At 40.4% G+C, this 18,496-nt stretch overlaps 1 protein-coding gene across 5 annotated transcripts in view; it reads left to right on the top strand.

Moving 5' to 3' along the window:
• The window catches only part of arhgef3 (Rho guanine nucleotide exchange factor (GEF) 3), a 53,584-nt gene that overhangs the window by 14,483 nt on the left and 20,605 nt on the right, over positions 1 to 18,496 (top strand). For 2 of the 5 annotated variants that reach the window (XM_027001889.2, XM_027001891.2), the window contains exon 3: positions 8,791 to 8,853. In XM_027001889.2, coding sequence (XP_026857690.2) covers positions 8,791 to 8,853 — 63 coding nt within the window. Of the gene's footprint in view, positions 1 to 4,123; positions 4,284 to 8,790; positions 8,854 to 18,496 lie in introns of those variants that run through there. The other 3 variants (XM_027001894.2, XM_027001892.2, XM_027001890.2) reach the window with 3 other exon arrangements.

The following is an 18,496-nucleotide window of genomic DNA, read 5'->3' as shown; positions in this document are numbered from 1 at the left end:
TTGTATATAATTGTATATTTTTGTAATTCAGGTCTACTTCATCTCTTAAGGAGCTCTTATCTATGTAAAGCAAGTCTTAATCTGAGATTACTAGTTTATATCTACCTACATTTGGACCATTATCCTCTTTTATGGTCTTTAGAAGGAACTAAGTGTAATCTGGTGTCTTGCTCTGACCTGCACCCAACAAACAGCTGCCACTAAACATTTGTATCTGTTGTTAATGAGTAAATTACAGTTAGGCCCATCTTCTACCATGGCTTCCATACAAGGATCAAGGCTTTCTCATCTGTACCTCGTATGTTATGATTTCCCAGTTTCATGGCCTTCCTATTTGGATTAGCAGGATGCATACTAATACATCGTTCTTAGCTGATGCTGATTTACTTTGGTGAAAGAGCCTTGAGGATATCAGATATCTAAAAATATCAGAAAACTAAAAAGATCTTTTGTATTGTGTACCACTGCCAAGGTTTGTTTTGGTTTAGCCAGAGGGGAAAAATTAAGAGCTCTGTTAATTATTTTTACTGAAATAGCGCCAAACCTAAAATCAGTGGAACTTCTTATTTTCAGGTTTAGGCTCCTTAAACCTTCAGTTCTTCGGTGATTTATTCTGTAAATTCATGTAATATATGTTCTCATGATTTTATTTCCCTACCCCTAACCTTCAAATGCTTAATTTGCCAAAGGATAAAGAAATCCATTGAAAGCTATTCTTAACTCTTGTATAGTCATGCATCTGTTTACTTCTTACACCACCAGACTCTCAGTTAATCTTTTCAGCCCTCTTTTTCATGACCAATCACTGATAAGACTTGCCTGATCTGAGTCACATGTCCAAAGTGCTTTTGGTTTAGGGTTTGGTTTCCTTTCTGCCGAGTTTGGCAGGAGAGCCTCTCGTCTGACAGCTGGAGAAGGTCGGTCTCCGGGCTTGCTTATACTTCTCTGGGCTTGTCCATCTTGCTCCCTCATGGACGTTGTTCCTCTTGCCTGGCTTGCCATCAAAGGCAAGAACACTTTGTCCTTCATGTTACGGATTTGCCAGCAACTGGGAAGGAATTGGCCCCATCTTTAACAAAGGTCTGCAATGGAGATGAGGCAAGCCGGGCCAGCCGCACTTAAATCCATAACACAACATGATTTTTCCTGCCAGCATTTCACATGAGCCCTGTATAGGGTTGTATACAGAGGGAAAACTAAGAGAGAGCCCTCAAGTCTTCATTTAAAGTTTTTAGAGTCACTTGCTGCACTATGGATTGTTTACTTCGGAATACATTTGAACAGAAATTAACTCAAGAGGATTAGCAAGAATGCATATATTTGCCTTTTTTTTGGCAATCTGTTTCTCTGCACAGGTTTCCTCTTCAGTAGTTAAGCTGCCAAAGGGTTAGGGTGACTCACTAATAGATGTGAATTCTGAAAGTGTTGGTTTGTATGTTTTTGTGCATGGCATAATGAGTTGCTATGTTGTTTTCCATGGAAATATTCACTTGTATGAATGTTACTTTGTGTACTTTTTAAGCAAGCCTGGTACTACATTTGTTAGGGAACATTTTCTCCATTGCCCCCAGTGCTTCCTGTCTCTGATTAAGCTCTCTCGTGATAAAGTGGTTTAGGGCATGAATGGTGGGGGCCTACCAACGAAACAAATCGACATTCTAAAACCAAGACCCAAACACAGTTTGGATTGTTGTGTTATGTGTTTGTATAACTATAACATCTATGCAAAGAAAGTCTTTAGCATGCAGCTTCAAATCAAATGTAGCACCAAACCGACATCGGCCTTTATTTGAAGTGTCTTCTGACAAATGGTATCCATACAGGCAAGATCCCAAATCTGTAAACAAACACTGTGGTTCAGCTGTTTACTGGTTTCATGTTTTATTATGCTTCAAAATTAGATCCACACGTCTGAACCCATGACCAAGATAACCAAGAGTGTTTTGAGGAAGGAAATAGTTGACCATTTTTGATGGTCTTCTTGAGTGTTTTGTTTCTCAGGTTTGAGGGTTTACAGGACTTGTTTTTGACTGGTCCTTCCACTTAAATTTCTTATTCAATTGTGGTGGTTTCACAAAATTCTCATTTCTCAGTTTTCCAACCAATGCAGGATAGGCCTTAGACTTTATTTGCATCTTACTGAGAGACCAGAATATGCAGCAGCACCTCTTGTGCTACTGATATATTTTTTTTCCAGTCAGTCAGTCTTCTTCACATCCTTGAGTCAAATAATAGATTCAGCGTGGGTAGGTGTGGATGCCTCAACACCTGGAAACTATTACATGGCCCCCAATCACACAGATAATCATCTTACTGCAACAGTGAATATTTCATATGGAATATGACCAAAGCAATTATAAAGATGGCTGCCATCTGGAATTGTAGAAAAGTTATAAAAGGAATCTTTAAGTCCTGCTGACAAGGTGCAAATATTTGGTACCACACACCAATATTTTCATTGTGTTCAAAACCAAAATGACTGAAGAAATACTGTAAATTTTAATGCATTTTTAAAGCATTCTAAATCTAAATATAGGATCATGTTCCATGATGTGGATAAATAAACCATTTAGTAGTTATTGTCCGGTGTACTGTATTGTAAGTCTGTCACTCCAATGACTGGTATTTTACACACACGAACATGATACATCAATATCATCTTTTTTTTTTTTTTTTTTGTACACAGATAACGGTTCTGTGAATTTTAGGAAACATGGAAACATGTACATATTATATCTTGGTGATTAATTTCATGCGGAAATGTTTGTTTCATGGTTTCACACCTAACATGATTGCTATTGTATAGACAACACCTGTCACTATTAGTGACACAACATGTCTCCAGGTTATTGCTGAGCAGTAGAGTATCTACAGTGGGCAGGGCAGGGCATTTCATCTGTAAGGCTCAACCAGTAGAAACATGTTCTGACATGCAGCTGTTTGGTTTACCTGCTTGCACTGTTTGTACTTTTTGCAAGTGATCCTCCAGAGATGGGATCATTTATTTTTGCATCGTCAAAAGGATGTAGCTAGCGGTCTGAAGTTCTGACCTGATCATTTTAAAAACTAAAAAATTCTTTATTGATTTGAGTGTTCTAAAGTAATCAAAACAAACTGTAGGTATTTAGTTAATACTGTTTTACAATTTTGATAAACATGTTAAAAGCAAATTTGCTTGTCATATGCCACTTGTTTGGAGTATATACTTCAAAACAACTATTAACATAAAGAACAACTATGAATCACTGCCCTCATGATTTCCTATGACTATTCACGAGTTTCCAAACCATGTAGATTTCGTGAGCCAGAAGTTTTTATCTACTTTGTAGTCCATGCCATGCCCTACACTCCTAGCTTGTTGTGGTAAGGTTGTCATTATGTATACCTTCTGAATAAGACACAAGTGAAAGGCATATGCAAAAATAATTCAGCACCTCCTGAGGTCCTCAACTCTCATGCAGGAAGTGTGAGCAGGAAACTGCCTCGTTTCCAGGAAGTGTGTTTCACAGGGATTTCCCACCTTCCTGCGCTTATGAGCACACATCAAGCACACATCAGCTACTAACCAGAAAATGTGTTATAATCACACAGCATTTTAGTTTGAAAATTTTGGCATTTACTTATTTATTTACTTTGGCTTTGGGTCTACATTTGTGTTTACTTTTCAAATGAACAATGAACATGTTCCTTTAAGTGTAGGAGACTGAGCAATACTATAGCTTATCTATTATATGGAAGGTGTGGGGTTTTTTTGTTTTTTTGGGGGGGTTTTTTTTGCACTGCACTGGTATGGAGTTGCTTTCTTTGTTTAATCAGATGGCCAGTCTAACTTGGTGCTCGCACTGGAGCAGTGTTAAGGTAATGCTAATGAGACACAGGGCAGGGGACAAGTTCCCTTGCCTTCAGGGTGCCTTTTTCTGGACTCGGGGTTTTCTGACGCCACCCACTCTGTGACAAACACAAACCGGCGGGTTGTCTATGAGCATGGTTTTTGCTCTGGCCCGATTTAGCACTGATGTAGCTTCCCCTCTCGCACATCCTGTTTGCCGTACACAAGGCCTGTCTGTGTGTGTGTGCGCGCGCGTGTGTGTGCGTGCGTGCACAGTTACCTCGCTGTGTCCTGTGCTGACAGATGTGCAAGAACTAGACTGGTTGTTTTGAGCCTCGGTAACAGTGGGTTGCCCACAGGGGAAAGTTGCCAACGTGAACTTTAGGCGATTTGGGAGTGAGGAACGTCAGAGTGGTTCCTAATGATGGGATGCTGTCTTTTCGTGCATCATAAGGTGAGTGGTCACTCCATAACTCAGTGGATCACCACAAGAACTCTGCTACTAGTATTAAAGGTGGTTATGGCCATTTGTTCGGTTTAAGTAAGAGCACACAGTTTACAGTTTGATGTGCTGCTCTGCACATTTCCTGCTTAAAATACGAGCATTATATTATGAATGATCCCTATTTATTTTGTTAAGCCCTGTTTAAATGTTTATGCAAAATAAGAGATCCTGAAGTGGGTATATAACTGAGTTAGAGCCACTGGTTCTCAATACAGTATTTGATGAGACTTAATTTGGTTTACTAAACTCTTATGAAACTGGTATTGTCTGTTTGTTTGTATGGATTCTGTTTATGGATAATTTGCCTCTTCTGGGTTTAATAATGAGGTTGCATTTTGTTCTCTGAGTGCATGTAGGCAGTAGCAGGAACATCTATACATTTTTTTTTACATGTTGTGTACAAATATAAATGTCTCTTTCATGCCCCCTTGGCTTGGTCAGTAACAGGTAAATTGCACAAATGCAACCAACCTTTGATTTAAGTTTGTCAAAGTATTTATCATGGGTCACATTTTAGAAAAGTGTCTCCTGTAAAAACAGCTAATTCACCCTCGAAGCAATGAACCCTGTGAGCCTCATTGTAATTTATGAGTTTATATATTTTTAACATGAATTTGCTTTGTGCTTTGGTATGAGTACACATTTTCCTTTGCTTTGCTGTTCCTTTAGTTTCCTGTTCCTTTATTCCTTAGGCGGCTACCACTGTTTTATTCCAACATTCTCGTCAGTTTACTCAAGTGTTGCTCTTTAATTAATTAATAGATTGGTAGTCATGCTGTTATGTAATCAGGAGCGAAAGTGCAAGTTGTCCTGTAAACTACCCAACTGAATGGGAAGCTACTCCCACTAGCCACTTTTATCAGAAACACCGACCTCATACTTGCATTTTGATAGGTGATATATTTTTTTTATATTTTATAGGTCACATTATGTGTGTGAAATTCCAGACTGTAGTCCATCTGATGCTGTGCACAGTTTGCCAGCCACCCTCTGTTCAGCACTGATGGGTTTCTGACCACAGGACCACTGTTGACAGGTATTGTTGGGTGGCAGACCTGGCAAATTGGGTAACAGCAAATGGATCCAAATTGCAGTAACAAAATATTTCTGATTTCTGATTTTGGTAACTATTGTCACTCCCTGTTGTGGGATAAACTTGGGGAGAGGGGAAGATTATCTACTTCAGTTGCGAATCAGGCTAGCACTTTAGTCGGATTCGCGTTTTCAGGGGAACCAAAGGATTGAATGCATGGACTGTTTACACCTAGACCAAGTGAACAGCATCAACTTCCTATTCATTGTATAGACACAACAGCACATTCCAACATGAAAGCTCAAAAATTTCCTGTTGTTGTTGTTGTTGTTCTGTGGAAGACAAAGCAAGGTGCACACAGGTTGTGTGTGGCAAGACCAACACCTACACTTTTCAGCATGTTTAACAAATGCTTAGTCTGGTAACTAACGATTTTGAGAAACTGCATTAACTACTCAAAATACAATAAACCATTTGTATTCATGACTTGGACACTAGAGTGGGTGCTCAGCCCTGGCCTTGACTCCTTTGACGGACAGTGCTCCAGGGAGATGAGCAAAGGTCCTTGCTAAGGTCAAGCAAGCTTTGATGTGACTGAATATAGAAGATCACTTTGCCTGAGTGATAGCTGTATTCCTCAGGGAGGATGATGCATGACTACCGTTTGCTTTCATTTACAGACTTGACTGAAAGAGTTCAATGAGATTTCTATTTCTTCATGCTTAGACCAAAAGGTTGACCGAAAAAGAGGCTTTTCCTTGAGTTGAAATGAGTCGAGTTGGCTCAGCACGGAACCTCATTTGAAAGAGAAACTGACCAGCCCCTGAAAGGTTTAGACACAAGGAGATTCTCCCCATCTGTGAGAACAGAACCCACTCCCAGACCTTTTGAGGAGGAACCGAGAGAGAAGGCGCATGGTCATCTGTCAACCTGAAGAGGAAGTGTTCTGTCTGCACCTGCTCTGCTGTCCTCTTCACCTCCCATGATCACCCCTGGAGGAGACACGTCAAGACAGAGAGTGAGAGGGAAAGAAACCCAGAGTGCTGTGTTATCTTAACAAATGACGAAGGTCACAGTGTCATCTTAAAAATTGACATGCACTGATGGGTCTCAGGACATTCCTAGACAACACTGGGGTGCTGTTCCTACCTTCCTGACTGGAATGTTTGGATTCACTACTGGCTGAGATGTCATGATCTAGGGTTAGATACAGAATTATCCCATCTTGATATAAGTTTGTCCCATTAGGAAGAGACCTATCAAGAAACTAGCTTGCTTTTAACCATTTAGACCAATTCATTTTGTTTTTGAATAACACAAATTCCAGTATAATTGCAGGACCGTATTTTACCTTAAGCCATTTGCAGTGCCATCTACACCAAATGACTTCACCTGGTCTTGATAAACTGGGGCAAATTTAGTGCTGAAAGGCTATGGGAGGCAATCTGTAGAACCTGTGGAGCAGATGACTCTCTAAACTGATCTCTGGGAGCTGAGCCATGTGCCCCAAGCTCTTTGGAGGAATGTTTGCTTAAATGGAAGCAGTCCACTTAGACTGAGACTCCCTGGGTCCTGTCAGTTACTTCTGGCTTGAGGGCCTGGCCTCACTGCGTGTGCGTGCGCCGTGTGTGTGCTCCGTGCTCCAGGTGGGTGGTGAATGTTGAAGTGTCGGGGCATACTGTACACAGATGTTAAAACGGCAGAAAAAGGGCGTGAGTGGCGAATCCAGTAGTGAATCAGCAGCCAGAGGTACAACACTGATGTATAGGAGTGGGACATATTTTTACGATACGCGAGCTGTGCCCATTTTCACACCTGGACTGCGGTTATGGTGAGTTCACAAGGCCGGAATGTGCAGCTACGGCCTTTTAAAAAGGCTGGAAGGAGAGGAAAAGTATATTCCTATAGTTGGTCTGACATGCCTTCAGTGTTATCCGCAAGACGGGGCTTTTCTGCGGCTGTGTTTTTCTGCGGTCTCTGTCTTTTTAAAATTTCACTTTCACTTAAACTTGTTAACCCATGATTCTCCCTCACACAGGTTAAAGATCTGGGCTGTTGACTCTTTGAGTGTCAGATACAGACCTCCACTTTCATCTTGAATGAATGGTTTTTGGTTTTTTTTGTCGTCTTTTTTTTTTTTTTTTTGCCCTGTGGTGGTGGTGAATTTCCAGCCTACAACCTCTGCAACTTGAGAATAAAAGAAACAGACAAACATTTCCCATCTTATGTGGGTGAAGGTGAACTAGGCAAACCGCTTCCCTTTTCTCGATCTTACACAGATTTTTACACCCTAGAAGGAACTGATGATGCTATGACCTAATTAGCTCAATGCAGACCAGTTCAAACATCTGAACTACTTATAACATGGCCGCACTGGTGGACCCAAATATGGTACATGGTGCGGACATCCGAGAATTATGCTAACATGCTGTTCATGTCAAGTCTGTACAGCTCATGCGTGCAAATGTATGCCCCCAAGGCTTCGCTTAGGTAACCAGGTGTTGACCCCTCTTTCCACGCTTCACTCCACCCATTGTTCATCTCCTCAACCTGACCGTGGCTTGGCCGCTCAGCCAGACCAGTAGCGGGATGCAGAAATTAAGCTCTGTTCAGTGCTGGGGAAACCAGGTTGCCATGGAGAGTAAACAGTTGGGCAGCAACAATAACATAAGATCCTTGTGTTCTAGTCCCAAGCAAAAGGAAATAGCGGATGGTATCAGTTTAGTTAACAGCTCTGTTAATGAGCTGAACAGCAACTGGTTTTGAGAGCAGAGTGATGAGGGGGGCCTTATAAAGACGGTGGGTCATTAAATTTACAATCAGATGTTACCATAAATATATTATGGTTTTGATGCGTCCAGAGTTTTGGAATGTTCCATTAGTGTCCAGACACCTTGTATTTATGTGAAACGTAGGCAGTTTTATTAACTTCCAGGGGCTGCTTATTCTACTATGCAATTTGGTATTAATTGAAACCAAATGTGTATTTTAGTTAACTTTGAGTGCATTTTTAACCGTGCTCCCAGATGTGTTTTGTCTCTTTCGAAATATGTTATTCGGCCTCGGTTTGCAGATGTCAATATTCATCAAGTTCCATTTACACCGATGTCTCTTTGCTCCTTATTACATAACCCTGCACCCAGAGTAACCAGTGGAACCTCAAACACACCGAGTTGTGAATTTTGACTGTTCATATCTGAATCAGGCCAATTCAGATCGAAGTCGTGTGATTGTGTGGAGAAGCGGGAGGGCCACATCAGCTTTCCCTCTCATGGTTTGCTTTATTATACGATGAAAACAAATGTAAACACACACCCATGCTGACACGCATCGGAAAGCTGTGCTGGATGTAATGTTTGTATTCATCGGTGTTTTTTTTAAAAAAAAATAAAATAAAAATGTTGTCTTTTTCTGTCTTCTCAGAAGAAGCGGAAACAAAGACGGCGGGATGTGGACTCGCTCAGTCTCTGCAGCTTGGACATCAACGTAAGTCAGCGTGGGGCTGTTCACACAGCACTGCAGAAGCCAATACACAGTCTGCACCTTTTGGTTGCCACGGACAGCCTACAACCAAGGCTCACCGAAACCTGGCATTTACAGCCAAATACGGGTTTTGTTAGCCGTCAGAAATGTAACATGTAACAAAAAATGTGTGAATGCGTTCTTGTTTTGCTTATTATTAGCAGGTTTACAGCCAAGATGTTTAACATGAGCTTGTTGATTCAGGTTCGCTACACTACATAAACTTTCATTCCCTCTGTTGCATAAGCACAGTGCATACCGTCACGTTATCTTTTTTGTCCAGTTCGCCTCAGTCAGCTCCTCGACCGCATGCGTCTCCTTAACCTTTACGTCAGTCTCCATAGGCTGTTTTCCAATCTGTGGGAAATGGTAAAGTGGGAAATTTGAGGAGGTCTGGAGTGAAAACACAGACTGAGATTAGTCTCTTTGCTAACTTATCCTCTATATCCTGCAGAAAATGGCTTCCAGCGCTTTGATTGTTTGGCAACACGTTGACTCTAATTATTCTAAAGGCCAGGCAGTTTCACACGATGACATAATTGCAAATATTAATAGGGTAGATTTCTTTTCTTTTTCTAAATTAATTTAAAAATATATTTTTATATATATACTTTCATCGGCAATGCATTTGGTCCTTTTATTTGATGTTTTAACATGCAACTAGGCATTTAGTGGAGTGCACTGTTCGATATCACTTTCCTAGTCCAGACTCAAAATGACTGGATGCATCCTTTTTGAGCTTGTTATGTATCCTCAAACCCACCACAAAAATGTGTTTTTCTCCAAAGACTGCCTCCCTTTTGGTAATGGTGGGATTACAGCTATATAGAGGCCTTGCTAATGGAGCTAAAGGAGTTATTTACTTCAAACGTTTAGTGGAAAATTGCATACATCCTAAAATTTCTCGGGGCAAATATAAAACAGCCCTGTGTACTTTGCAGAAAGTATACTTCTGCATAGTAGTGCCAAGAATTCAAACCTAATATGGTGAATATTTGTATTTTTCAGTCAGTGTGGGATTTACAGCCAGGTGTTTTCCACAGTAGGTGAAGGGCCGTAGATTTATCGTTTCTTTGTTGGACTACACCCAGCGTTTTTCTCTTATGTCTCAATTATGTATTTAAGATTGATGATCTGATTTAGATTAATTTACAGAAGAGAGTCTTGACATGAGGTAGTCTGGACTGACCTATAAGCATTTCAGACACTTTTTCTTCTTCTCTTTGTTAGTTTATGGCGCTTGCTAAATCAGATATAGTTAGTTATGTATTTTATAGAATCTTCATCATTTATATTGCATTAAATTACACATTTTTATGATTTTAAAAATGAATTGGCTACTTTAAGTGGTAAAATATTTGATGATCTGTATATCTTTGCTGGCAAATGTGTAGGGCTTTTTAATAAACAGTTCACAGGCATTCTTGTGTGCTGTAGGACTGGATCTTAATTTTTGTTAATATACTAGACTTTGTAAAGTTCTGCTACTGTAACTGGAAGAGAACCTCCATGATCTGTGAAATTTGTAATGACCTTTTAGTTTGTCGTAGCTTCGTCTGCTTGATGTTGCTGATATGTCATGGGCTCTTGGCTGGACTAGAAGCAGAAAAGCAAAGCAAAAATTCCGTGTCCATCAACTTAATGGAGACAGCCAACAATTGGAAGTAATAACGGCCTGGCTTGATTTACATGCTGTCTCTTGCTTTCGTTGTCAGCAGACATATGAACTGAGGGTTTTACATTCAGAGATGGCTCAGTCAGTACAGACAACAGTGAACTTGATTTGATGTCAGACAAATGGATCTGATAGTGAAATATTCTATGCTTTGACCCCGTGGCTGTGTTTAAGAGCACATGGAGCATGTCCAAACGTGAACGCCTTTGGAATCTGCTTCAAGGCATATTCCCCCCCACGTCTGGTTCTTCCAACCTTGAAAGCAGTCAACTTAAGGAGGTTATTTGTAAGACTGAGTGCTCTGGGTGGGTTGTCCTAAATTGGAGTTGGCCTGGTTGCAAAGTGGTGGTCTAATGAATGCAGGAAACTGGGATATGACAGATCACACTCCTCCTTACTCGTAGTGTTGAGTCAGTTTATAAATATAGTAGTGTACGTTCCAATGAACAGTCATGATTTGTCATGGGGCCATTATCAGTTGTTTCTTCTTTTATTTTTTCAGTGTAACCATCCATTGTGTAGAGAAACAATATGGATATCCATTGTTAACAAAAGAATATTTTACCGGCAACCTTTCCTTTAAATGTTTTGATTGTCTTCTAAATCAGGAACCCAAAAATCAGTTTTCAAAATAGCATCATCTGGTCCTGGTAAAAATGACAAGGGCACAAGGTTTGCATTTATCCAAATACAGTCTCACTCCTTTTGTGACACGCAATGTACTCCCATGTCAGTCCCAATTCCTTTAACCGTATCCAAGGCAGAGTGGAGATGAGTGCTGGGGCTTGAGCTAAAGGGCTTGGTGAAGGGCAAGCAACCACATGTCTGCTTGGTATGTTCTCATCTGGATGAGGGACTGGCCAGAGCTCAATGATCTCAACAGCGCTGATATCAACAGGACCTGCTGCTTGCAGGCTGAGCCTAGCAGGAAGGGGGGGCTGGATGCATGGTTTCTCATAGGACCATTTGTTGGACCTTCTGATGGGGGGGGGGAAGAAACAAGATATTTATTGCCGTCGATGACCTTTTACAAAGATGTGGCAACAGCTGGAGCAGCGCTCTGTGCGTTATTAGGTTTAATGGTTAATTTCACAGGGTGGATGGGGGTTTGATGCATGGAAAGCTTCCTAAAAACCATGTCTAAGACAACATTCAGTGCTTGCACACAGAAAATAAAACATTGTTTTTCATTGTTTGTTTTGAAAGAAGTAATAAGGTGTTTTTATTGGAGGTGGTCAGCATATGACTTCTCCTTTTGATATTCAGTCATTTTTGCTAGTAGTGGATGTGCTTTTTTGTTGTGTATTTAGTCTTGACGAATGATAGCTACTTTTGGATTATTACCCAGGAGGTTTTATTGTAGATGAATGTACCAAAACAGATTGGTATTAGAGATAATGAAATGAACAGCTCTGCTAGGAGATCGAGATACCTGACCAATAAACATAACAGATGTTGCGCTCCAACAGTGGGTATTTTTCTACTCTTCCAGTATGATCTCCAAAAAGGCCAGAGGTGAGGGTCACCAATTGGGCTCCCACCTGTACCCTGAAGCTTCTTTTAGCTTTGCCGACAGCCATGCTGAATTTAACCTTCTACACTTAGTGACAGAGCAGAACAGCTACCGTTTTTTCAGGTCCCTTTGTTGATTTCCAAGAAGTGCTCTCAGGTGACTTTCCGTCATATCTGGTGGTCTCGAGTGCTCTCCTGTGAACAGGAGAGGAAGTAGTACAGGAAGTAGGAGCTGTGCAATTCAGATATCTGCAGATTTTATCACAATTAGGAATCTACTGTTTTTGCAGGTGATGAATCTTAACTACTGTTGCTTAGATTGGATACATGTTGTTGGTAGTGATAACAGTTGTTCCATGTACTCAAACTTGGGGTTAGGTTATTTTTCTAAACGAGGTCCATCGTTAAACTGAAGATTTTTCTGTCAAATCCCATCTTGGATTGTCACTTATAAGTCTCTAAAACATTGCATTAGATTTTTTAATTTGGTTGGCAGGTCCAACACAACAACTGCACGCACATCTGTTCTCCACTCGTTAATGTACGATATTAGCAGCTGTTACTGCTATTAAAGGCCAAAGAAGCTGGTTTTATAACACATTTATATCTTAAATGATGATGAGGAGTGCATTGATAGTGTTTTATAAATGTGGTTATATTCTTTAGGAACCCATCATGAAAACCTGCCTAGTTTTTTTTTTTTTTGTGGAAATAAATCTTTTCATTGGAGTTTTTGAATTTTGTTTCAGTAAAAATGAAGCCCCTTTTGTATTTTTCTGCTTTGTCATGCTCTAGCTGCAGACAGTGACTTAGAGCATGGCTGAGGAACAGAATAAGGTTTGCCAGATGCCTGTGAGAAACCATCTTCACTTTGGATTAGTTCTACAGATCTGGATTTCTCCTCTCAAATTCCTCCTAGAGAAATTTGTTTAGATTTGTTGGTGGCTTTTCATTTCCACACTCCTGTGTGATCTTCCGATCTTTTTGCATGGCTCACGTGTTGTCAGATATACCTATTGCCCCAGTTTACCAGATTAATGACTGCTTTGAATGACTGTAAGTGGGGGATGGCCCCTGGAGTCCAGTGATTTAAAGAAAGTAGCACAGCAAATTGGCACTGGAAATGTAAACTTTGAAAGAACAAGTGGGCAAAATTAACCAGGTGAGACGTAACTGCACCCAAAATAGGAATTTGTTTATCTCCAGATATATGCAATCAGGACTATTTATAATGTGTAATGGTATGCTAGCCACTCAAACTATCCCAAGAGACCTTACTAAAACATTTATTTCAGAGATAAAACTGTATCCTGGAGACAGAAAACAGATCAGCCAGGGTTTCACGGCCACTTTTATGCCGATTACAGTTTGTCTCACTGAATGCTTGAATCAGGACTGCATTTTTAAAGGTATGGTTATATTTATATACACACGTGTGTGTGTGTGTGTGTGTGTGTGTGTGTGTGTATAGATATATGCATGTGTGTATATATATATATATATATATATATATATATATATATATATATATATATATATATATATATATATATATATATATAATATGGTTACATGTCTTGGAGTGGAAAATAACATACATGTTTCATCTGATGGCTGTCAGAAAGGTTTATTTGTTTATTTAAATTAGAGCTTTGTTTTTTTCTAACCAGTTTTCTTCTCATTGTTAATTGCTGCTCATTCTCTCATGCTGCCTCAGGCTCTTTGTGAACTCACACATCATTATACCTCAGCTGGATGTGCTTAGAGGAAAGTGCTAACTGTAATTCCTGTGATCCAATAGACAGCCACAATTGGCTAGCATTACTCTGAATTGGCAGGATAAACCTTACAACTCTTGCTTGGACTAGAGAAGAGAATCCAAGCTCCTGGCCAGGGAGAGCCAGGGAGAAGTCCCTTCGCAGCATTTGTGGACTCCAGACCATGAATGGCTGTGGTGTTACTGGCAGTAAAACTCCAAATCAAACTGTTAATCTAGGGATGGGAAGGAGCCTCCTTAGCTAGTTGTTCCAAACAAGATTTCCAGAATTCCACATCTCATAACTTGGACAAAAGCGAAAAAAACAATCAGCGAGGAATTACAAATGTCGCTGATCAAAGAACAAACTGATTTAGACAGAGGGCTGATTTACATGTTGATTGATACGTATTGAACTTGAATAGATCTGCATTTAATGAAATATCAGGGTTTCTGAGCATCTCAGATGCTCCCACCATATGTGTGATTGATTTTGTTTAAGCAAAGACCAGCTGGGCTTCTGTGTGCCCTATCATTTTCCATCCTTGGATTTGTGTAGTACTGACATATGATTTATCCACGCATACTCCACAATAGCTGTTCAGCCTGTCTGTCCTGGAGAGAGTTAAATTCGTTTATGGAATCACTCTTTTTGCTCCTTTTAAGCAAAACTCTTTGGTTTCCTGGACATTAGTAACAATTCCAGTTATAAAATATTTTTCTTATGAGGCTGTCTGGGTGGAAAAAATGTCCTTATGTGTCCAGAGATGATGTCCTGGGTTACATAACACAATCAGGAACATACTCTATGCGTTGTTTTTAGTGAGCACCTAGCATTGTTAAATGCGTTAAAAACAACTCGAGAATTGTCGGCGAAAACAACCCCCAGTTTCCGCTCTTGAATTGATTTACTGCCCAACAGAAACGTGACGAGAGAAGGGCTGTGTGCTAGCTAGAGCTCACTGATTGCCTGGTACACTATTTTGAGACAGGTGGGTCAGATGTTTCTCTTCCTGAAACAAGGAGCACTGCCCTGTGCTGTCCTGCCCTGGAGGAACCCTGAAATTAGCTGACATTTATATAAATATCCCTCCCATTCAATTCCAGTAACCCTCAGAGGCATAGCGGCTAATGCTCTTCCTGAAGCAGGGGCAGATAGGTTGTACTTCATGGAAAGGTTAGTGGATATTGCTTCATAAATGCTATCAGATTGGTTGAGTCCGTAAGATGTGCAGTAGTGACAATAAGGGAGGAAATTGCTGTACACCAAGCCTCCTTTTCCTGTTTACAAAGTGAATGGGGGGGTCCACTTCTTAAAAAAAAAGAAAAAAGAAAGTGTTACTCTGCATGGTAAAGAAAGTGAGGAGCAGTGAAATGTTACAGGAGTGAAATGTTACATTCTGGCTTGTCGGTATCTTCCATGTTGTCCCAGAGCCCAGCCGTAACAAAGGGCTGGACCAAGGGCTGGATGGACTATTTCCAGGTATGTCCCTCATTTATGGGTCAGAAGGAACAATATGAACATGGATGATCTGGGTTTGAGCACAGCGCTGTGAAGGTGGGCTATTACTGTGTCAGTCCACACCACGTCTGCAAGTGGCTGCGTTCCTAAGGTTAGCGTGCAAAAAATAGAGGGATTCACTATGTTACTCATCACACAGCCTGGAGGGGAGCAGACAGCAGTGTAAACACAGAGGGCCCTGTCTCTTTCTCGCTCTCTCTCTCCCTCTTTGTGTGCGTCTGTGCATGTGTGTGTCATGGGGGAATGTGCCATCCTCAGCTCTCCCGCTCACGCTCAGCCAGACCTGACTAGCGGTGATGGTCATCGGCATCAGCTGTAAGACGTGTCTCTTAACCATTCCGTCATCCGTTCTGTAATGCTTCTTTTGCATGATGCTCCTTTCCCAGCATCAGCCAACGGAATGCAGACATTTCAGTCCTGTGACAAAGTACAGACTAAACTATAATCCCCCTTTATCCATATTGCATGTTTGAATCACTGAATTAGTTTTTCAGCATAACTTTGGTCATGATGCACAGCCGTAACCCGGTTCCAGCTGCTGACAAGCAGCCAAAAGTACTGATAACACTGGTATGCATGTGGTGTACACTACAAAAGTATCAGTAATTCATAATATTTTACATTTAAATACATGAAGTTATGAAGCATTAAACTGTATCTGTATATCATTACAAAAGTAAGTTTATTCTATACAGTGTTTATATGCCATCATCAGTTTTCTGTTATCTATTAACCTGATTGAAATAATGAGGATGTAGCGGCTTCATGTCAAATTCCTCTGAGAGGCTACTCTCATCTCTTCCTTAAGATGTCATTAAATGTATACCATTTCATTATATTTATAACATTACCCAGCTAATGGATATTAGAAAGCAGCTGACCTGTGTTACCTCCAAGACGTGTATTGGAGTTCTCATTTATAAGTAGGCCTGTTTTGATTTGAAGTCTGCTAGGAAAATGTATTAGGATGTATAAGGATAAGATCTAAACTATAACTCCACTTTCAAAAGCTTTGGTTCGATGGTTGATGTATGGATTCATAAATGAACTCCTCTTAGATGGACAGATCTGAGATCTTCCATACTGACCCAAGCTGGGAAACTGCATGCTTGTTAAAGGACTTCAGACTGATCCTGATGCAGCTGGGAAGAGCACTGACACTGCCCAATCCAATTGACCTAGATTGCGAGGGACTGCCGTTTGACAGTGGTGCCGTTTCATGCCACTCTGAAGAAAGGTGTACAAAGCTAAAGTTTATCAGAGAACATTGACCCTAACCTCTGCTTCCCTGACCATGAGCCCTGCTGTTCCGCTTGTACCTTCTCTGGGTCATGCTGTCTTTCTCTCTGTCTTGCTCACTCTCCTGATAGCTCTGTCCTGATATTGTCTTTGCACATTAACCTTTTATGGTCATAATTTATCAATATACGTGCTGAAGACCTGTGAAGGGCTTCAGGTGGGTAGGGCTCATAATTTAGCACTGATGCATCTCTATTTGTTGTCCATTGTTGTTATTCAGTATTTTTGAAGTTTTTGACCGTAAAATCTTGTTTTCAGGTTTGAGCAGTCGCATTGTCCAGGAGCAAGCTGCCCATATAAAAATTTTCATGTGATTGCTAATTAGGATTTTCCCTATAACACTTCCTTTATAGGGCAATCGCTCCCTTATTGTTCATTACTTGAATGTCAGAGGAAGCATTTATGGGTTTTCCAAACAACTACAGCACCTATGCATATTACCTCTGAGCTCCCCTCATTATAACTGCAAAATCAATTTCTCTTTTCTTGTTTTTTGGTTGGTCGATGCATCAGGTGTGTTTTGGCCTTTTTCTTTTCCAATTATGGCTTTGTAATTTACATGCACCATGTAGGAAATTGAGGTTCAGAAAGAAGAAAACCGAATGCTTGCATAATGCGGCCATAGATTTCCAGTCAAGGGGAAAAAAAACCATGGAGTGGTGCGGATCAGCGCTTTGAAAGGCAACGAAGCTTCGGGGTGTTTTTATTTCACTACATCAAAGGCCTGTTTTCCTCCTTTTCACCCTTTCAGACACACGTAACACTAATGCAATCTGGCCAAGCTTTGGCCATCTCCAGCAGCTTTTAGTGGCTTGTCATGTCTTTCAGGCTCCGACAAAGCTAAGATGAAGTGTTGCAACTTGGGACATTCTCTCTGATTAATTGATCCATAAGACACAAGGCCAGTGACATGTGTCTTCTTTAAGTACTCTGTTCCAAAGTGAATATAATGTAACTTAATCTCATCACTGCAACAGATGACTCTGACCTGCCACTGACCTGTTCTGGATTAGTTTTGCTTATGTTTTTGACCGAAATGCTCATCTGATATGGATCACATTATTCTGAAGATAGAGTACTTCAGATGCGGTATGATATTTGTGTCTACATTATAAAAACATTTTGAAGTTCAATTAGGATTTTGCCTTCTTATGACTATACTGAATACATGTATAAGACATCATCCTAACTGGGAGCTGAATCAGGTATGTTAGTGACTACTAAGCTTTGCAGTGCAGGGACTCTACAGGACTGGAATCAGGAAACATCTTTAAAGTACATTAACATGGGTACAACAAAGGCCAGTGGTTATAGATTACACAATGTTATGTAATGTACATTACTAATTGGGTGTTTAGCAATTTCTATTACTCTCATCTGACTGTAGTTTTTTTGCCACTTGATTACTTCCTTCGATCATTTTATACACCTTTTTTTCCATTGGGGTCATGAGCAATTAAAATGAACAAAAATCGGGGGAAAATAAGGCTGAAAACAGACAATGAAATGTTTATTCAAAGGTCCAATAATAAAAGTGCAAATCAAAATGCAGAAATCATTAGATATATTTCCACATTTGGAAGCAGACTCATCGTAATCTGTGTTGAATGAAGATTTGAACATCATAAATGGAATAGGAGTGATTAGCTCCCATTGTATGGGCTGTGTGGAGTGGTCTGTGAGAGGTCTGTGGAGCTGTGTTGAAACTGCTAGCCTTTGTGATTCATGCTTATCGTCTAATCAAAGTCTGATGCAGAGGAAAGTTTACAAATTTGGGTCTCTTAAACTTGACTGGGGACAGTAAGCGTGTGAATCATATGGAACTTTTATGCCAAGTGGATAA

The sequence above is a fragment of the Electrophorus electricus genome, chromosome 20 (assembly GCF_013358815.1).
Source record: "Electrophorus electricus isolate fEleEle1 chromosome 20, fEleEle1.pri, whole genome shotgun sequence".
In the NCBI taxonomy this organism is placed as follows: Eukaryota; Metazoa; Chordata; class Actinopteri; order Gymnotiformes; family Gymnotidae; genus Electrophorus; species Electrophorus electricus.
This window is presented reverse-complemented; position numbering and strand designations above follow the sequence as displayed.